Source organism: Suillus subalutaceus (genome assembly GCF_016647625.1).
Source record: "Suillus subalutaceus strain FC151 chromosome Unknown DFJ58scaffold_96, whole genome shotgun sequence".
Classification (NCBI taxonomy): Eukaryota; Fungi; Basidiomycota; class Agaricomycetes; order Boletales; family Suillaceae; genus Suillus; species Suillus subalutaceus.
In genome coordinates this window covers 49,141-70,673 of record NW_024540345.1, presented here as the reverse complement: position 1 = coordinate 70,673, position 21,533 = coordinate 49,141, and the positions used below count along the sequence as shown (strand labels likewise).

Sequence of the window (21,533 nt, the reverse complement as noted above, 5' to 3'; positions counted from 1 at the left end):
TCGTATTTGTTGAACGGACCGCTCCGTACCATTAGCAAAGCTTCCACCAAGTGAATATGAGTTGAAATAAGGAGTCGAAGATAAATAGCTTCTTGCGATCAGCGATCGAATAGGAGGAGACACCGTGTAGACTGATTCAGCAAAAACCAGCTACTGACTTGAATTCAAAGTCCTATCGTCACGTGACGCAATAATTCAGGAACACTGACTTCATATGAGCAAAAGTGCAAGTCATGATGCATGATGGGTAAAACAGAGCGGAAAGTACTGCGCTGCGAAATTTTTGGGCTGTGCTTCTCTATTCTACTTCCTTGTGGAGACCCTGGTTCTTGTTCGACCGTGTTATCGGAGATGTGTGAGGCTCCGAAAGCAATGCTGGGCGTATTTTGAAAAAATGTATTGTACTATCCCTGGCGTACTGCACAATAATGCTTAGCGTCGGGCGCTGCAGAAACTGGTTTACCTGGACCCACAGATAGGTATTTATAGATAAAACACTGACGGTTTCCATCAGTTGCTGGCGGGTGTTCAATCTGTCGCCGCAGTGGCCATACTGGCAACGGGTCACGGTGAAGAGGATGAATGTAGATCTGCTCTCACTACCTAAAGGCAGGAATTAAGTGCGCGAAGTGGCAAAGTCTTCGCCTGTGGATCCATTGTAATATCTACGACCGGAAACACTGGTCTAGTTAAGTGATGTTGAACGTCGCCTTAAACGTCGGTTACTCAGGCTCGAGTGTCTGATTTGACTTGTGCACTTCATTGAGCTATGTCGAGGCACAGGGGTAACGCAGTGTCTGGGTCGAATTGCCAAAGAGATGTCACATCTTTGGACAGGATCTGTCAAACGGTTGAGAAGGACGCCTGAAATGATGCCAAACGTTGATGCGGAGCTGCAGATCATGATGCACGCCGACTATCAAACGTTAAACTATCCTACCTTCGGCAGTCGCCGATTCTGAATACCACACTTGCCATTTTTAGGATGCGCCAATTTGATCCCGCCTCCAACTCACGCCCACTCGTATGCGTTGATAGGCACTTCTTGAGCTTCGAGGAGCCCAAACTCCGAGCTTATATCTAATGCAAGTCGATGGCTTGGAAGCTGGTAATATTGTATCCCTTGATGCCAGTGCTGATACCTCGTTGTTGAAACACGTTAAACTAGCATGGTGCGTTTCAAGCGCATTACGCCTTCCTGTAAAAGGGAAATAGAGAACCTGCTTCCGATGCAATCCAGCGGAAATTACTGGATTAGGATAATATGGACTTACGGTGACACTGCCATCATGAATTTCCTTGCGAGGCAAGTACCAAAGTTCTCATGCAGAGGCGTTCTCAGTCAAAGGGAGCTGACGTACTCATTTCGCACGGGAGACCTTATCCAGAGGCAATCCGTGATTCAAGCACTCTACAGCAAGCGAAGTTTTTTGCCTCCTTTAGTAATTTTCGGAGTGAGAAAGGTGAAACATGTCACACCTTGCCGCCGTGGTTAAAAGGAGGGCCCGCCCACTGGTATTTGCAGTGAAAAAAAGCCCACAAGGCCTCACAAACCATACAAACCCTTCCCCGTATTAACCCTCGACCATCTCATTCATCTTGATCTTATACAGTCTTATACTCCTTTATTATCAGTGATATCAGTGATTGTTCTTGACAGTCAAACATATGACAGGTAAAATTTGATTTACATCTCGGAAAATGCCGTTATTGATCATGACTTGTGCCTTGCATCTTAATTTTTACGTGTTATCTGCCACCTCTTGATCACCTGATCTCCGCGTCGCGTCGTTCTATTACTCGACTATTCACGTTCCGTTGTTGTTAAACTGTTTGGTCTGGTGGGTCCCTACTATTTTTTTCATACAATGTCTTCTCCACAGTTGCCATGTCTGGTGCATCACATTTCAACACCTGGGGGTTGACCGGCGGTCTTCCTTCTCTCGGCGGCCTCACAATCAACAATTCAGTCACGATCACGCGTTCACATAATTTCTCGGACGGGGAGTCCGACTCTGGCACTGCCCGCACCGGCAACCAGGTCGGAGCCACCCATTTCGGCCATGCCTCTCGAAGCAGAGCTCATGATTCTGGAGTTCTGACTCCGGATCATTTTAATGACACTCCCTATGTCCCTCCTCGGGTTGGGCAGCCTCTACCACAAGTATATGGCACTGCAAGAGCTCACGGCATTCCGTCAGTGAGTAATCCAAGCGCTCATTTACAACTCATCTTATTTTTAAAAATATTCTTCCTACTGCAGTACCCAAGTCCCGGCGCAGAATCTCATCTTAGCGTGGACAGCAACTGGAGCAGCTCCTCGTCTTCCGATCAAGACCAGTCGTACACATCGCATTCTCAGTATCAGCAGTATAATTCATCGGTCTCTCGCCAGCCATCTTCTAATGAGCAACAGCACCTACAACACTTACAGCAGCCGCATTCGCATTATCCAGCTTATCATGGTATTCATCGTTTGGGTCTCGAGCATGTCGAATACCCACCCCAGCCACCCGCCAGTGTCACCACCGCCCATTATAGACCCCCTGCACGCCCTTCATATCAATCCAACAATATTCTGGCTCCCGAGTTCTATGAACAAATCAATCAGGACCTCCCCGTACCCATTCACTCATCTCAGACGCATATCGAACAGTCCTCGGCATCGCCGTCTAGTTCTCATGGATCGTTATCGACATTTTCCGCCGCCCCCACCACCAATGAGAGGTCCAGGCACCTTCTCTTCGAAGATGCCGGACCTTACTTGCGCGAGACACTGCACATCCCACCTTACAAGGCAGTCAACTTGTGGGCGCTTCCAGATCCTCCAGAAGGGGAAAAGCCAAACCAGCCCTACCCTATACTGATCAAGCTGGCGATTTACGGAAGCTCGAACAAGCAGCTCACGCTGCAAGAGATATACGCGGCACTCGAGGATCGTTTCCAATGGTTTAAGGTTCGACGAAACGAGAAGGCTTGGAAGGTGGGTTTCTATTCCGATTGCTTACCTATTACGCCTCATGGCTGTGCACAGAATTCGATTCGCCATAACCTTTCTTTGAACAAAGTCTTCAAACATGTGCCTCGTGCCATCACGGAGCCGGGCAAAGGAAGCTATTGGCAACTCGACTGCTCTAGTGGCGAGGGTTACAAGCGCCCTCGTAAGCGCCGTAGCAAGTCTGCTCGAGCAGCGCTTGATCAGGGTGACGATGACGATTCTTCGTCGGAAGGTGATATGGAGGGGATGAATGCACCTCAGGGTGGCATGCCAGCAGGTCCGGGTCACACTCCACATCGTCCTAGCCCTGCAGCATCCGACGACTCCTACATCGATCCCGATTTGAGACAGGGAAGTCACATTGTTGGCGAAGGTCGAACCCGATCTGCATCGCGCAGGTCCGCAACCAGTCCATATCCTGTCCCTGGTTCTCAGCAGTCGCCTAGGTACCTGCAGAACCAGTTATCGCCTCAGGAAAGTCCAGAATCAGCGCCAAGATTCGGTCAGCCGTCATTTGGACAGGGAGGATTCGGACGCCCGGGATTCAGTCAGATGCCGGCAGCCAGAATGCCTCTAACCTCTGCGTCTTCATCTTCAGCATTTGTGGCGTCATCTCCTGCGACGTTCGGCCCTGTTCCAGTGACGTCCACTCGTCCGCAACATGCTTTTGTGACCCAAGATCGCAACGCGCCTATCATACAGCCTACTCCCAGACCGGGCGTTGAGTACATTCATGAAGGTGGCTTGCCTAGTGCTAGACGCGTTCAAAGCTACCACCAAGGACAGTACCAGTCGTCTCAAGGCTTGCCGTCGTCGCAGCAGAATAACTACAGCTACCCTTCTGACCCCAAAGGCAAGGGCAGGATTTAAGCGTGCCAGTGCCTCAGACCGATGATCCCGCCCTCCTGCACATGTAGGGGATAATCGAAAGTCTTCTGCATATATTCTCTATCCACTTCTTTCTGGTTTCTTTCCTCAGGCTTACTTTTAATGTGCACTTCTCTTCTCTCTACCATCCCATGCACTAACGAATTTCCATGACGTTGTGTCTGTTTTCATCTTCCTGTTTTCCGCCTGCTTTCCTGCTCGATGATGTGATATAGAACCTCGCTGCAATGATTGTGCTCACGTGCTCACGACCCCATCTACCTACAGTCGACTATCGTCCATGCATCAATAATCATCTATGTTCTGCCTCACAAACTGTATCCCAAGTCCTCATCATTGCTCCAATATATATCTATATTCAACATTTGGACTCGATTTTTATGTGCCGAGGCTTCTCTGTCCCCTCACCATCATTGATTTAACGACGGATCGGGAAGCACCGGCTGCGCTATCGACGCGAATCGACACAAGTCAGGAATCACTGTGCCCTTCCCGGGTTCCAACTGCCTGGACCGAATCCCCTAGGTCCTAGTGCCTCGTCGACAACATGCATCATCGCGAGGACCTTCTCATCCTCCCATTTCTTACCTACAAGCTGAACACCAACGGGCATACCCTCCATCGCTTTAGGATCGTAAGCGGGATTCTTGCCCAGGTACATGCGGTTCTCGAGCACTTTCGATCGGCCCGAGGCGCCTGCTACGAAATCTGTTGATAGCTGGTCGGTATCCGGGCTGACGCGCGTCACTGGTATGGTGCCGACAGGAGAGTCAACGACGTTATATATAATAGTCGCGGCTGCGACTGGAGCCAAGTATGTGGAACCCCTGGAGATAATGAGTTTCACAACCAAGAGGGAAAGTACTGAAGCTTACCCGTGAGGTATCACTGGAAGGGACTGTACAGGTGCGATGATTCCGTCGAAACCGTATTTGTCCCATACCTGGAGGGCATTAACGAAGGAAAGGCCTTGGATGTCGACACGCTCACCTGTTCATACCACGCAGCAGTAATCTTATTGCGTTGGTCGGTCAAATCCGTGAATTCCGAGACAGTTTTCACTCGTCCCAAGGAGAAGAAACGAGAGAAAAGGGAGTCGCCTAAGACTGTCTTGGTGATCCAGCAAATCAGGTTACGAACGAAGAACGGTAATCTGGGGCCCAAGGTGACCAGAAATAAACTGTCCTCCTGCCAGTCGGGTTATGTAAGTTGTAGACGGCATATCCTTAATTTAAACTTGCCATAGGGTCTGAATCAAGATGCGACAGCATCTTCTTATAACCATCAGATGATGCGAGTCCCATGAACACCTCCATCGCACTTGTATCTTGATAAAATGTCAGGACGGAGAATGAGGACAGGTATAGAAGGCGTACTCAGAGGAGATGTAAACTCGATGCATTCATGTCCCTGCTTCCTGAGTGCTGAGACTGTTTCCAGTACTGCTCGCTTGCATACAGGTGATGTTTCTATCATGCCATCTATAAGGAACCTATAAGCAGCAAATCACGACGACCAACATACATCACGGTACCTGACAGGTAATAGCCAAAGCGAAGCTTGGAAGAGAGCTCGACAGCTTGGTACGGCATAGGAATATTCTGGTGAGACGAGTCCTTTTGACCAAAGATAGTTTTGCAGAACAGTTCACAGTCCTGGACAGACCTAGAAAATAGTCAAGAAATGAACCAAGTTATGCAGGTAGCGACTAACCGCGCCAATGGCCCATGAGAAGATCGAATTGCTTCGAATCCAGGCCGGGTGGCTGTAATAGAAAGCCAGTTAGCGTCTCGGTTGGAAAGAATCGAGAACATGACCTTCCTTGTGTACCAATAGAACTAATACGCTCAGCCGTCGGCTTCAAAGAGTATATGCCGCAATACGATGCTGGGATGCGTAGGCTTCCTCCTATATCAGAACCGACGCCCATGGCTGATCCGTCCATGGCAAGCAAAGCTCCCTCTAGCACCAGACATTGTTATTTACTGGGAGAATCACAAGCAGATAGCGAACCTCCACCAGAGCTGCCTCCACATGTATACTTGTTGTTCCATGGATTTGTCGTGCGACCCCAGAGAGGATTGGAGCACTCGAACGCGAACATTGTCTGCGGCACATTTGTCTTCACGAAGATGATGGCACCAGCAGCTCTAAGTTGAGCAACGAGCTATAAATAATGATCATGAGAGAATGGGCGAATGTTATAATAAGGACGTACGCAAGCGTCTTTTTTGCCTGGGTTGTTCGCCCATGCGGTGAACCCAACGGTCGCGTCGTATCCCTCCATGCGGTCTACAACAGGCTTCAGAAATGTATCCGTCACACATGGAGCGACGTACAATTATCTTTGACGCTGAATGGAACACCGTGTAAAGGTCCCCGCAATGTCTTTGTGCTCGCAAATTCTGCGTCAAGCTCGTTTGCTCGTTTGCGGGCGTCCTCATATAGGACTATGAAAAGTATCAGGATGAAAATACTGGAAGAGAAACGGCGAATCTGCTCCCCTTCTGTAAGACAGTTCACCTCGGCCTGAGCCATGGCAGAACGGGCAATATATGCCTCGAGGACTTCAGAAGAGGTCCATTCTCCTTTGGCTACCTTTTGCACAATTTCGCTGGCTACAAAAGTCACGACACGACATATATCCCTGAACAGAGCACAAGCTAACCCGTTGCTTTGGTATAGATGTCATGGTCGTTCACCAAATAAGGACCAGCAAATCCCAGTGCCTTGTCTCTTGCATTCCGCTTCGACGTGATGATGCTGTTTCTCTGTTCAGCGCTTCTCATGGTGTCAAATATTTAGGAGCAGTGGATGATGGAATGAGGGAAAGGAATATGCGATCGTTCGAACGCGAGTTGGATTGATGCGCGCCTTCAAGCCGACGCCGACTCGTTCGCACCGGGACCAACTAAGTGCCCGGAATTTATTTATGCCACCGAGCGTACTTGAATAGAGGCTGTCCCCATATTTCCAATTCCATCGCAGTACTCCGTGGCAACGCTGCGGTATTCTCATGTCACTATCCATATGTATTATTATTATAACTTTCACATGTCAACATTCTCAGACCTCCCCAGGTTCCCCGCAAATCATACTACGCACAATAAGGTCCAACTGCCTCCGTTCCAGAAGCTTCTTCAATCTCTCGATCATCTCCAGACGCGTTCCTGTCGGTACGATCGAGGGGTTGATGTCGGCGTGAGCTTGAAGATTGCGAATGAGCGCGACATTTGATAATAATGAACATGCAGAGGGATCAGTGATGAGAGGCAACGCAGGATCGACGAGGGTACTGCTTGTGTAAGTCTGCAAACTAGGTAAGTTACGCTAAATGAAGAAGAAACACCCAACCATCGATGTATTTCTCGCATCTGAAGGGAATTTCGATGTCAATGACGCGATCCTCAGCGTGGATTACCGCTGCGAGCCGACGAAAACCAGGCATATCGATTCCAGTTGCCTGAATCGAAAGATATGCAAGGTTGGTGAGGAGGAGGATAGCAGGTATTGCGTCGTCGTCGATCTTCGGATTGTGTGCAAGGTTCAGATGATACAACTTCTCTTTGAGGGTAACCAGCAAGAATACTCTGAGAGACCGTCAGTCGTCATGAATACACGAAAATTTTGACAGCCAACGCTTCGTTTCCGACATCCGTTCCTTCGAGGTGGAGTCTTTCTAGGTTAGGAAGTTGTTGGATGTGAACGAGGTCAAAGTCGCGTCCTAAGTGGGCGCCATCGAGTACTAGCTCCCTGAGCGTCGAGTAGTAACCAGGTCTGCTGAACACTGTCCAAAGTCAAGCCTGTAACAGGGACGTGTTGCCAAGAGCTTTACCGCGCAAAAGATTGCTTGAATGTAGATTTAGCCCATCTTCCTCGCACATCGTAGGACCTAACTCCAATTTATCGATATTGCCACCTCGCAGGAGCGTCAACACGGTTTCAGTAAGGAGTCCTAAAACCATTCAGCATTCGTAACAGGAAGAGACATTCCTGCGATTGATACCCCGGTCTGCCAGGACGTTTGTGATTTTCTGGTGAGTGAGGTGCAGAACGGCCAGAGGGTCTCCTAGGAACGTCTGGTGCACACCCGTGCCCGGGATGACCATTTCAAGGCGATTCACCAGGTAAGAAAGGTCAACTGGCGTCTCATCTCCTGTTTCAGATTCATAGACCCACGCTGAGACGCATATAGTCAGTATATGCATGTGTTTAGTATTTAAGAGGGAGGACTCGGAGCGGGAACGAAGATAAAAGTTTCCTGAAGGAAAAAAGGGGGACACCTGCGAGAGTCCTTGGAACGTCTTGATATGAAACCGAGAGTGGATCATGATGATGCAAAGTATAAGACAGCGGTTTGATTCCACTATTGTCGACAGGGCTCGTATGAACGGATTGTGAAGAACGACCTCGTTTTGACGGTCCTCCAAGAACAATGGGGTCTTCAAACTTGGAAGAATCTCGAGAACGCTTCGGAACGCGTGTAGAAGCTCTCCTCCACGCCAATCCAGCTAATCCACGTCGCAATACTGGTAAATCTGGCAAATCGTCTGAAACTTGATTTCGCGCGAGAATGATTGGCGACTGGATATCTGGGCTGCTCGGCCATGAAGGTGCATCTAGGGTGTTATCAACGACGGCATTGCTGGTATAATTTTCGTCTTCTTTTGTGAAGCAGAGACCAATTTTCCAGAAAAAAGAGCGCAAGGATATGTCTTGAAAAAGAAAAGGATTCGATTGAAAAGCTTGCCGAAGGGTAGCCAGATATGCTGTAGCTGGGAAGCTCGGGCAGTAAAAAGGATTTTCCTCGTCGATGAGGGGAATCTGGCCATAGGTGTTCATGTTGAAGAGTACTAGACTAGTCACCAGTGACTCACCACTAGTAGCGCATCCTCCACCCTACAAACAACAACCACGTGACCGTGTCCTGAGCGAGCTGCGCCATTTAGTTATTTAATTATTAATCATTTAATATTAGGGACATTAGGGGAACTCACACCTGGGAGCTTACGCTTACACCCCCCAATACTATCTGATTTGTATATGGGTATAAACAAACCAAAATACATTACATGCGCTGCCGCGTCCAGTATAGTCGGTGAGCGCTGTGACCGCCAATGTCGAGCGTTCTGCCAGTGGATTATTGATCGTCCGAGTCTCGTTAGCGTCATGAGAAAGAAGGACCCTACACCCCCTCCTATTCCCGATGTCCACTGGTCCATGGATATGACATGGACCTTGCTGTCAGAGGTCGAGAAAGATGAGAACAGGCTTGTTTTACTGGGGAAGCGGGACAAGAAGGAAGTAAGTAATATTCACTTTCGGATCTCCTCAGCGCTGTCTCAGGATATTCTGGACAAGGTAAAGCAGCGCATCGTCTCCTGACTGGGATGAATTTGACGAAGATGATTGCTAAGTCCCCTGGCTGTATACCCTTCCAATTTTTCAACTCTCTTCAATACACTCGTTCACCATGTGACTCCTTTTACACTTGCTTTTATCACTCACTTTACACTTGCTTTTATGCTTTTATGGTTAGTTTTAATGCTAGTTCACAGATGTTTAGATTTAGTTTAATTAGTTAGCATCTGTTGAAATGCTAGTAGTTCTTTGACCAGGAGCACCGCAGCCTCTTCGGGGGATAATTCTGGATTTGCCAGGTTACGGAGAACCATTGTCAACATATATGTGTGTAGATACTGCTTAGTGCTCATGGAGAGAAATTTGTGCCATCTTCGCTTGCAAGTTGTTAATTGATGACAAGCAGTAACTTGGTACTTTGTATTATATAATCTGCGTCTGCGCAAACTGGGGGGTTGTAAGCATAAGCACGGATAAGCATAAACCGTAAGCTCCCAGGTGTGAGCTCCCCTATTCACACCTGGGAGTTTACGGTTTATGCTTATCCATGCTCATGCTTATGACCCCCCTGGTTGCCCTGTGCACAAGCTCTGGTTCATCTACAGTTTGCTGTGACACTCTACTGAATGGGTCACTATGGAAATGCTGCATCTGTGAAGCACCTGACCCTGTGGGAATAATGCATTATCATTGTAAATTTGTAATTACAAGATACAGATAATGCATTAACAATTGTAATGGCCAATAATACATTACTTTTGATTTACTTTTAATACTTTGTAATAATTGTAAATTTTGGTTAAAGGGTTGGAGGTTAGATGTTAGAGGGTTAGAGAGTTTGTTAGAGAGTTAGAGATTAGTGATTAGTTAGGATTAGCTAGGATTATATTCTGTCTTGGAGAATTTCATAAAAGGTAACCTAGGTTATAGGTTGGTGTACTGGTAGGTATAACAGTTAATGCACTAAATCAGTTTTCTAACTATTATCATGCATTAATATGACAGGATAGCCTCGAAGCAGAAAAAGTCATGCTTAGATCCTCCAAATATGCTGCCCTACACACTATAGACCCATCTGCTTTGTTGAAACACTTTGCAGACATAATAGATCAACTCTTATGACATCACAGCTCGCTCCTCTTCCAGCTAAGAACAGGTCATGCCCCCCTCAACAAACACCTCCATCTCTTATGATTTAGATTCCAAGCTTAGTGGGAACAGCAACAGTAGATAGGAGTATGTGGCACACAGATCCAATTCAACTGTTTCCGATATACCAATATACTAACTATCTACTCTGCCACTCAGATGCTCATATAACTCTGCTAGTGAGTGCACGAACCATGTTCTCAGATTGCACATCACAACACTTCCCCTCAATCTGGGGACATGCCCAGCATATATGGGAGCTTCTGGTGTGCCAGTTTGGCTAGTGGCTTTGTGAGTACATCTGCTATCATTTTCTCAGTAGAACAATACTCTTCATGTAATATATTTTCGCAAATCTTACTTCTGATGTAGTGACTTTTTACATCAAAATGTTTGGACTTCATGTGATATTGTGGATCACATGCTATTGCTCATGCTGCCATGTTGTCTCCATACCGGATAGTTGGCTTATTCTGGGCCAATTCTATGTCTTTAAATAGATATCGAAGCCATACTGCTGTAGAGACTCGCATTTCTGCAGGCTGCTATGGGCCTATATTACACCTTTTCACAACTCATGACAATTGGCCTTCACTGCACGACTTGCACCATCATCCATATGACTTCCACTATGTCTTCAGTTGACTCCGCATATCACACACAGCTTTCCTGCAAAATGCACCATAGGCGCAATGCTTTCCCACACAACGTGCAGCATTCCCACCCACGCACTTTCTCGCGCTTAAGCGCACTACATCACGCAGCATCCAGGAGCATCCATCCATCGTCCAACCAGTCCCTTGGTATGTCCCTTTTCATTATCTGACCATATTTGCATATTACACTTCCTATTTCATTATGGACCCTTACTTTACATCATTTACATACTTAGAGCGCTCCCTATTCAGCTCTGATGTGGTGAACAAGTTTTGGCTGGGCTGTAGGTAAAAGCACCAAACCAAAATATATGAGTCTCCTGCTCTGCCTAGCTGCTACTCCTGCTAGCAAGAACGTTCGACTCTAAAGGATCTCTGACTAGGCTCAGGCTCAAGGAAAGAGAGTGAGGAAGGTACCCAAGTCAAGGTAAGAAAATTATGTTCCAGGAGCTATCTGGTGAGCTGAGGGAGCTACAACTAGGAAAGCTACAACTAGGGGATGCTACTGAATAACCCAAGTGAATGGGGAGCAACCAAAGAACTGGAAACAAGGAAATTAGGTAATGAGTGTAGAGTGCTAGGTAAAGAGCGAAGTGATTATGCAAGCAGCAAAAGTGCGAACCTAATCTAAGGAAAGTGTCAATAGGACCTGCATAGTGAAAAGTGCCTCTGCAAGGCTAGAGAAAGTTTGAACACCACACTGAGCCCTGGGAAAGCGCTTAGGTAGAACTTACATACTCTCATGTTCATTCTACACCTCATCTTCCTACCACTCAGTATCTTCCTACCACCATGTTACTTGGCAGTTAGTTCCATGCAATGCATATATCCGTCATCATCATGAGGCCCTAGCATCAGTCTACAGCTAGTGGCACTATCAGTATCCGTCTAGATCCGCGCTGTCATGCATGGTATGCAACTCATACCATGACAGATACACAAGAGGTGTAATAAGGAAGGTATAATAGACCCTACTGTATCCTATCACCAAGTCACCCCATCATTTTCCCCCTAGTTATTAGCTAGTATTTTCACTTTCAAACTTCACTTTCATTTTTCCATGTATTTCTATTTTGTTCTATGACATTCTATCTCTTTCTATTTTTCCTAGGCACATTCAGCCACCAAACATGTTTGTAAGCATGTCATGTGACTGGTAAATATCATGATTTGTCATGCTTTGTAAGATTTCTAACTGTATTTATAAGCTACTTAGTAAGAAGGCTGATTCAGCACACCAAATGGCATTGTTAGTAAGCACATCCTTACCAATCCATGTGATGACTCATGCCATGATTTGTCATGCTTTGTAAACTACACTGTATCTATAATGTAAATTAGTAAACAGGCTGACTCAACACACCAAATGGCATTGTTAGTAAGCACATTCTTACCAATCCATGTGATGATTCATGCTTTGTAATCAGGGCCTCCAAAAGGTATATAAAGAGCCCAATTTTGCCATGTAATAAATGGAGCACTTCCCACCTTCACTCATCTCAAACAGTGTGAGATTAAGTAAGAATCTAAGTACAGGCAAATCACTAGCCTCAAAGTAAGACTAAGAAACATTTATTCAATTATATACTACCTTACAGGGGTTGATTATATAATCTATCAGCTAATCTAACTAAAGTTTAACCCATATTATTTTCCTCTCTTGTTTACAGGAAGGGAGACACGATTCACGCTACACATTTTACGCTACACGATACATGAGCATGCTAACTCTCAGACACAATTCATACCATAGACTCAGTATACAGAATCAAATTGTTTTAAACTAACTGAGGAACAAGGAAAGAAGGTATATTGAAATAAATCCTCCCAAGAACTCACATGTTATCTACCATGAAAACTAGAAAAGTCGCAGACCGTGTACTTAAAGACTGGCAATAAGTCTTATCCTGTATAGTTGTGTTGTCACTATATAAGCGGCATACATAAGACCCTTAAGTAAGAGGACAGTGCGTTTCCTCTTATCAGTCTCAGTACATGTCTTCTACACTTGTGCACCACTTGCACTACCTTCCCATGCTTTGCGCAGTTTCACACTTCGCTTTCCCGCACGTGCCTTCAGCGCGTTTCTCGCGCTTTCACTGCCTTTCATTAGGGTTGATCAGCCTCGTTTCATGGATCCTTGCTTTCTTTGCTTCCCCTTTAGGGTCGAACATTCTTGCATTCTGCGAGTATAGCAGCTAGGCAGAGCCGAGACTCACTTATACTGGTAGAGCACTTTTCTTATATGCGCCTGCCAGGTTGTGATACCCACACCGCTTCTTTTGCACCATGTGCCATTGCTGTATACTCCACCTCTGTGGATGACAGTGAAACAGTGTTTTGCTTCTTGGAGCTCCAGGTAATGGCTCCTTCAATTAACTTAAATACATATCTTGATACTGACACTCTGTCACGGATGTCATTAGCATAGTCTGCATCTGTCCACCCTTCAAACTTGATATTGTTGATGCTTGTGGAATGCTTTCCTCAATATCTAATTCCAAGTTCTTTTGTCCCAGCTAAGTATCTTAATACTTGTTTTGCTGCTGACCAATGTGCTAAACCTGGATTTGCAGCAAATAAACTAAGTCTTTGTATCGCATATGCAATTTCTGGGTGTGTTGCAACCACCAAATACATCAATGAACCTGCTAACAATGCATAGCTATTGCTACAATCCCCTTTGTCATTGGTATCTTCCTTCTCCAGTATGACCTTCGGATCCATCAGCATTCCTATTGTGTTACATGTTTGGAGACTGTACTTTGCCAAAATCAAGTCAATATATCGCCCTTGTGAGAGCTTGCATGTCATGCTCTCACAATCTCAAGTAATCTTGATTCTGACAATTTTCTTCAGTTCTCCAAGGTCTGTAACATCTAGTATAGCCTTCAGTTGCATTTTTAACTGTCTCATTAGGTCTTTATCACTTGTAAACAGTAATAGGACATCTACCCATATGGTGACGATCTCTTTATCTTGTTCTATTGACCTGACATATATGCATGGGTCTGAATCAGTATGTCTGAAGCCTATTCTTGTTAGGCAATTGTTTAATTCTATATTCCACTCATGTCCTGACTGTTTCAGGCCATATAGTGTCTTTCAAAGTCTGCATACTTGACCTGTGCCATCAGTTGTATCCTTCTGGCTGTGCTGTATATACTTCTTTAGTAAGTATACCATTTAGATATGCACCTTTTACATCCATCTGTTCAATCTCCCAATCTAAGGATACTGCAGCTGATATAGTCAACTGTATTGACTCTAGCCGCACAACAGGTGAAAAAGTATCTGTATAATTCATTCCAGGTATCTGTGAGTACCCCTTTGCTACTAATCTGGCCTTATATTTAACAATTTCTCCTTCCTTATTCATTGTCTTAACCAAAGCCCATTTAGTCCCAACTAAGGTCCTGTTTTCAGGACAATCAACTAACTCCCAAGTACCCATATTGTTTAATTGAATGAGTTATGTTTGTATTGCTTCTTCCCACTTCAGCCAATCTGATGACACTTTAGCTTCAGTCAAATTCTTTGGCTCATTCGGATTAATATGACCTCCTTCCGCTATTGCTATAAGGATTATATCCTCTTCTGTTAGTTGTGATAGTGTGGCTGAGTGAATATATATCATAGGTGGATTCTGAAGGTGGTAGTAGCAGCAACTGGTGGTGGGGTTATAGGTGATGCAGCTGCAGATGGTGGAGATGGAGGATGAGGGCTTTTCATTGTATAGCCTCTATGTAAGGAGGTTTGATCAATATATGCTTTTATTTTAACTTAGCCTTATATCTTTATGTAATCCCATATGGTCCTACCTGACGCATGTAATAATCAATACTCACACTCAAATGTGATTTTCCACTTGCTTCAGCTAGCTCTAAACCTTTCATCATTAATGATCTACATATCATTCTCAAAAATAAAGGCTTTATATTATCTGATCTCTTCAATGCTTTCTTACTTCCCAATTTATGCATCCTAGAAATTTATGATGTTTCACCCTGGCCTCATTAGGAATTGAAGGCCTTCTTGGCATAATTAAGGTGTCATTTGAAGGGTTTGTTGTTGGGTTCTGAAGTGACAACAACAGAGAGGCAGTGAGCAGAATATATGACCCTTATTCCTTCTCTTGAAGTAGTGGCTGATTCAAGTTGTCATGACATCTTTGGATCATTTAAATGATATTTTATTTCTTGGGCAGTAGTATCAATATAACCCTAGCTATGGTAGAAGAGTAGGTATCAAGGTATACACATGGTGGCATCCTCATTGAGTGGGACTCAAGCACCCTAGAATGTGTCAAGGTCCCTAGAGGTCATGGTAAAAGGAGAGTAGTGATATACTGAGCCTATCAAAACTTAAGCCAGACTATATTGAAGGGCCTTGGCTTGATTAGGCCATTCTCATCTCCATTATCAAGTTCCTTTAGTGCTAACTATAGAGCTGAGGAAGGAGGAGGCTCATGGAATATTAGTCATGTTGGTATATCATATAGAGAATTTAAATAGCCTTAACAATGTTGCCCTTCAAATGGTTCTGGTACTTAGTGATAATCAGAGCTGTAGCTAAAAATGCTTGCTCACTCAATACTGACATAGCTATGATTGACAGGTAATTACAAGCTAGAGATACCTAGACAGGGTACTACTAGGCATTTACCTATAACATCAAGCTTACATTAACAAGAGTCAAGCACATAAAAAATGATAGGGCCCACCCCTCACCATTAAATCCTTACAAAGTATATAATAAACTTATCTGTGAGATTTGGAATGTCAACATTGCCTACACAATGCAAGTGTTTGCCTGAAAGAGAGGTTTGAAAACACACAATACAAAAACTAGTGATATATATACTTTGTTACAGTGCAGCCTCCTCAATTTCATCATCTGTGCTATCTGATAGCACACTTGGTACTTCATTAGTGCTCCATTTGTTGCTAACTTATGTTGGTTTTGAAACCAAGTGAGAGTGTGAAGTTACAGGCAGCAGAGGTTGTAGTTTGCTTCTGCAGATAGAAAGTTTGGGTGTGGTATTATTATTGAAGTTAGTAAGCTAAGAAGAGAGAGTAAATAGGTCAGTATGAGCAAGAAATCATATGCATGGATGATTTATCATCCAATACAATGATGGGCATGTGCTTATGCTCAACTGCAGTAGAGGAACAAAGATAAGTTTTTTTTCACTTGTCAATTGAAATCATGCTGACATTAAACTACAGCACCAAAATTTAAATTCGTTGATATTAAATTTGATGTCGCCACCAATGTCATGAGGCAACATCATCTTGTTGCTGCCATGAATTCTATCATACCATTGCTACAGATGAGGATGGAATTGGTTCCCATACCAACACTCCTGACCAAATACTGTTCTACATACCACTTCAAGTGGAAACTACTACTACTACTCCATCACCACAACTGTTCCAACAGCCATTCCAACAGCTGTCCCCACCACTATCACTACAGCCATTCCATCAGCCATCCCCACTACCATCACCACAGCTGTTCCATCAGCTGTCTCCACCACTATCCCCACAACTCCAGCCAGATGTCAAGTTATCTTCTGATTCACTATCTTCAATAGCAGCACACTTTGCTGACTTAGAATGGAACCTGGTACATCCAGAGATGTGGAGTGAGTATATTGAATGCTCGAAATTTGATGACAATTAGGCTCATTGGCTTACTCATACCTGCCTCTTAGAGATTGAAACTGTACAGTTTTTAATCTGCCACCAGATGTTCCACTTTGAGAAAGCCAGGCCCTAGGCCTTTATAACCCAGCAGTGTAGGCCTGGTAAGAGCTTAGCCTAAGGGCCTGAGGCTTGGCCCAGCACATCACTAAAGGGGAGAAACCTCTTAAAAAGTCCAGATAGAGTACCTGAACAAAATCAGGTATTCTAACTGAACATTCCATAGAGTGATAGTGAATGTTGGATGGGTGGATGGTAATGGTGACAGTGACAGTGATGGTGATGGTGATGGTGATGGTGATGGTGATGGTGATGGTGATGGTGATGGTGATGGTGATGGTGATGGTGATGATGGGACTTTGACATCATAGGTTCAAACTAAGGAATACTATAGAATATTTATGCAAGCAGTTGTGATGATGTGGATATTTGAGAAAATATAGTTGTTGAGTATGATGTCTCACACTGCATACCAAGGGCACTCTCTCATATCACCATCAGCAGCAATGATTGTAAGATACAGTGCAAAATCCTGAGGATGATCCATTATACATGAGATCTATAAGTATTATAAGCTAAGATGCAAATATGCTCAGCATGTGAAGAGAATGATTGTATAATATTAATATCTCAGACATGAACAGGCTAGAGGAATTATAGTAAGAGATGGTGGAATGACAAGAGTCTGGAAACTATACCTCAGGGTGTGAAAATATGATCTGTGATCACTGCCGGTGTGCCATTTTTTCAGATCATGTTGTAGGGCACCTCTAGAATAATCACAAGAATATCCTGCCATTCTCTCTCAAGAAGCAAGCCATCAAGGCTGCTGTGAGGCAGGCCAGGGACAGACTGCAGGCTATAGCATCTTATGACCTGTCCCCAGTCTTACCAAACAGACATTTACCGCCCCCTGCCATGGTTGACTGAACACGAACCAGGTCTTCGCTGCCAGCACTGTCCTTATGCAGCCAAAATTATAGGCTCAGTTCAGGTGCATGCTGGCAAAACACCTAGTATCTACAGGGAGGACCAGCTGGTTCTGGTACAGTGCCTTTTTGCAAGATCATACTATTTTGTGGTTCACCCAGTTCTAGAAAACACCAGTCCTGATGATCTATTCACTGCCTTATATTCATCACTCCCAGCTGAATGCATGAACAGTGCTATTGTTGATGCTCATACAATTAACAGTTGGGGTCCTAGTGATCTCTCTCCATTTCTAGTGAATACTGGCTGGGTGGACGCTATGAAAACAATGATTGAGGTACATATGAAGATATGAGATAGTATGAATTATATATGCAAACATGCATAATAAGTAGAAAAAGAAAATTAAACTATGCAATGTGATGAGTTTTCAAGCTTGGGAAAGTAGCATAAGCAGTGCACAAATATATGAGAGACTGGTAGATGAGATAAAGATGTGAACTAAGATGATGAGAGATGACTAGCAATGATAATACAATAGAAAATGCAATTTTAGATGGATATTGATATTGCCACTAGTTATAGACTGCTGCTGGGGCCTATGATAGTGATGGATACATGTATTGCATAAAACTAACTGGTAGATAGATAGTAACTGCTAGAAGCTAGGTTGTAAAAACAAACATAGCAACATACAAGTCACACAGAAGTGCATTCCCAGAATTCAGAGCCAAATAGAGAGTACTCCGAGTCAGAGTATGTAAGTGAGATAAAGTCAAGGTTCATAGTGCCAATTATAATCCAATATAGGAATAATATAAAAAGAGATGTATCAAGGAACTAGTTAGACAATGAATAGATGTTCCTGTGTGATGTGCAACATAAGGTGACAAAGCACTCTAAGCATGTATGGGGGAGCACATTGTGTAGTACAGGAAAGTGTTGTACCTCTGGCACATTCTACAGAAAAGCTGCATACAATGTACAGAATCAACTGTAGGCATAGTAGAAGTCACATAGCAGATAATAGTGCAAGTCATAAGCTTATGTAATGTCAAGACATGTTTGTCTTAGTGGTGAAACAAATCTTGCCACCTCTATCTGCACTCCAGTTTGACATATTATATTATAATGTTTAATGCACTGAAAGTCCTCCCTGAGGTCTTTGAAGGGAAAAAGATGAAGGAAAGACAGTGAGAATGTAAGCAGTGGATTCCTCCATTTTGTTTGTTGAGCTAGCAAGTGATGCTGACTCCAATGAATACAAGGATAATCTTGGTAAAAGGTTGGAACCTTTCAACACATGTTTTGGTCCAAAGGACTACTCAGTCAGAATTAACAGCAACAACATCCAAACTCTGCATGGAACATCCTCCTTGAAAGTAATAATGACTAGTAATAATGACTTTTGGAGAACATAATCCAACTGAAGAAGATCTTGCAGATAAGATTAACCAAATTGCAACATATTTGTGATTCCACCCTCCTGATATCAGACTGAAGGTCATGCATCATTCTTATAGGGAAATCCTAAACTCCACCAGCTTTTATTGCTACTGTCTCACTTCTAATGTACCTTGACAAGCAAAGTCTAATCAGGCCAGGCAAAATTTGCCTCCTGAATTTGCCCTAAACACCAACATCTGTGAGCTGATTCAGAAGTGCAACACTGATGAAAGCCAAAGATAAGCTTAGTCTTTTGCAATGCTATATATACAGTAAGATATCTAATCTACTTGAACCATCTAAACAGTCTCATCTACTTTCTCCTCAAAGTGGCTATTATTCATAAGCTTGCTTATGTAGTGATATATGTCTTCACCTCACAGAATACCCTCAAGAGATTTCATGAGAACAGGCCTCTAAAGGATGATGCTACCAGAGGGCATCAATCAAAGGCCTTGGAAAGAAGTATTTTTCTACTATTCATTCTGCAGGTGATATTGATCTGAATCTTCTGGAGCTCCTAACTGGCTGGCAAACTTGAATGTAAGTTTTCCTGTTAGTCCTAATTCATTACCTTTACTAATAGTTCATCAAGACACTCATTCCAGCTATTGCAGGAGAATAGCTCTGTAAAGAGCTATGGACTTCACTGTGACAGGTTGATCATAATGACCTTGTGGATTCTTGAGTCTAGAGATGCTGATGGCCAGGAAGAAAAAGAAGACAGGGATGATACTAGTAGTTATTATGATTAATCTGATAGATCATTCAAAGACCTTCATTCTGTACAAGATTAGTAGGATATGAATTTCACCAATGAAGAGGATGACAAGGGAGATAGCCTATGGCCTGAGAATGATCTAGCTTGGATTGATGACAATGCAGATCAGGATTCCATCAATTTGGAAGCTTCTGATGATCTAGCTCCCTATCCAATAGGATTGAACCAGAATCAAAGATGGCATACACAGGCACTGAAAAAGTGCTATGTGGAACTGCATTCCTCACCTGGTCAGCTTCTGACAGCATATCCTGCTCTCCTCTTATCTATTTTCACCACCAATTCTGACACTCATTCTCTGGGCCCCCTCCACTTCCTAACTGATGGCTTCATTATCTCTACTAGCATCAATATTCAAGGACACTTCTCCTCTTCCCATCTGATTTCTCCATGACTTGCCAGGATGATATATGCTGCTTTGTTTTTCATGCTAACAGAGGTCCTGAAAGTGCCTGATTCTTATTAGTAAGTTTTCAGATATCTGATACAATAACTATTGCTAATTATGATACATTAATAGAGCCTTTATAGACTCTATGAAACATTGGATTGAGCTAGGTGAGCAAACTCTATTCTGTGGCATTCAACACTATTCTTACCTCTGCTATACCATTTGTTGAGGTCATATTTCCCTTCTCTAAATTTACTTTCAACAGTGAAGTCCTTTCTGTCACCTCCCTGATGAAGATGTATCATATCATCTATAAAAGTAGTTATTATTCATGAGCTTGCTCATGTAGTGATGTATGCCTTCACCTCATAGAATACCCCTAAGATATTTCATGGGAACAGGCCTCTAAAGGATGATGCTACCAGAGGTGAAGCATGGAACAGTATAGAGACAGTGATGATTGGAGGGAAAGTGATGCTGGCAACTCCATCTGATTCCACCATCCAAACAACTAACCCCTTAGACCTTATTAGAGTGGTGAGAATGATGAGTGGAGATCAGGATTAGAAAATTCTTGACAGTGAACATTTAAGTTTCTGCCCTCAGTTTGATAGCATTGACAGCTTAAATCCATTTCTCTAGTAAATACATCCAATCTACAGACATTGCATCTGGCGACTGGAGTCACATCCATGATTTACTAACATAACCTTTCCCAGATGGTTTTCAGTACACAAAACTTTATGATGCTAAACCCCATTCACTCCTAGCACCTTTATCTTCCTACCATGTGGACAGTTATGTCCTCTGGGAACCTCAGTCAGATCCAGGTATTCCTAGAGTAAAGCATTGATGTTTTCCTTGTTTAATATATTGGACTATGAATATTTGTTACCTTTCTGAATCTCAAGTTTTTCCTTTCACATTCTAATTTTTTTCCTATTTATAAACCATATTGTTTGTTACCTTTCCGGATCCCAAGTTTTCTCTTGCAATGCATGTACCAAGTTTTTCCTTTCACATGCTGTTTTTTCTTCCTATTCATGCACCATATTGTTTTTATTTCACATCACCATACTAAGTTTTATTATACTGAGCTGTACTAGTTTATCAAAATCCATCGAGCAGAACATGCATGTTGTCTAGACAGGTTGGATTTTTGGTTGATGACACTTCTAGAGTTGCTATGCCAGGGGGTAATGTTTGTATTATATTGTACATAGCTAAC

General features: G+C 43.7%; 6 protein-coding genes across 6 annotated transcripts; 4 read left to right on the top strand and 2 right to left on the bottom strand.

The window, feature by feature from the left end:
- Positions 1-2,761: 2,761 nt before the first annotated feature.
- DFJ58DRAFT_643103 (uncharacterized protein) lies at positions 2,762-3,169 on the top strand (the record flags this gene model as incomplete). The annotated part of the gene is made up of 2 exons (XM_041381375.1): positions 2,762-2,983; positions 3,035-3,169. Coding segments are annotated over 2 exons (357 nt in total), but the record flags the coding sequence as incomplete, so codon positions are not given.
- Positions 3,033-4,026, top strand: DFJ58DRAFT_509901 (uncharacterized protein). The gene has a single exon (XM_041380754.1). It carries the CDS (start codon positions 3,236-3,238, stop codon positions 3,866-3,868), a length of 633 nt encoding a protein of 210 aa, XP_041241015.1. The 5' UTR covers positions 3,033-3,235; the 3' UTR covers positions 3,869-4,026.
- A 338-nt stretch (positions 4,027-4,364) lies between these two features.
- Positions 4,365-6,675, bottom strand: DFJ58DRAFT_717512 (amidase signature domain-containing protein; the record flags this gene model as incomplete). The annotated part of the gene is made up of 13 exons (XM_041384362.1): positions 4,365-4,713; positions 4,762-4,829; positions 4,877-5,066; positions 5,153-5,213; positions 5,263-5,367; positions 5,421-5,551; positions 5,600-5,651; positions 5,699-5,848; positions 5,900-6,053; positions 6,105-6,178; positions 6,226-6,336; positions 6,376-6,504; positions 6,555-6,675. 13 exons carry the CDS (start codon positions 6,673-6,675, stop codon positions 4,365-4,367), a joined length of 1,695 nt encoding a protein of 564 aa, XP_041241014.1.
- A 217-nt stretch (positions 6,676-6,892) lies between these two features.
- DFJ58DRAFT_706203 (uncharacterized protein) lies at positions 6,893-8,740 on the bottom strand. Its single transcript, XM_041383726.1, has 6 exons — positions 8,168-8,740; positions 7,893-8,118; positions 7,722-7,841; positions 7,526-7,673; positions 7,236-7,476; positions 6,893-7,195 (listed from the first exon to the last, which is right to left on the bottom strand). Exons 1-6 carry the CDS (start codon positions 8,726-8,728, stop codon positions 6,953-6,955), a joined length of 1,539 nt encoding a protein of 512 aa, XP_041241013.1. The 5' UTR covers positions 8,729-8,740; the 3' UTR covers positions 6,893-6,952.
- A 315-nt stretch (positions 8,741-9,055) lies between these two features.
- On the top strand, positions 9,056-9,271 carry DFJ58DRAFT_730886 (uncharacterized protein; the record flags this gene model as incomplete). The annotated part of the gene is made up of 2 exons (XM_041385960.1): positions 9,056-9,190; positions 9,233-9,271. 2 exons carry the CDS (start codon positions 9,056-9,058, stop codon positions 9,269-9,271), a joined length of 174 nt encoding a protein of 57 aa, XP_041241012.1.
- A 7,399-nt stretch (positions 9,272-16,670) lies between these two features.
- DFJ58DRAFT_730885 (uncharacterized protein) lies at positions 16,671-17,128 on the top strand (the record flags this gene model as incomplete). Its single annotated transcript, XM_041385959.1, has 2 exons — positions 16,671-16,699; positions 16,984-17,128. The coding sequence occupies 2 exons, from the start codon at positions 16,671-16,673 to the stop codon at positions 17,126-17,128; spliced, it is 174 nt and encodes a 57-aa protein (XP_041241011.1).
- Positions 17,129-21,533: the final 4,405 nt, after the last annotated feature.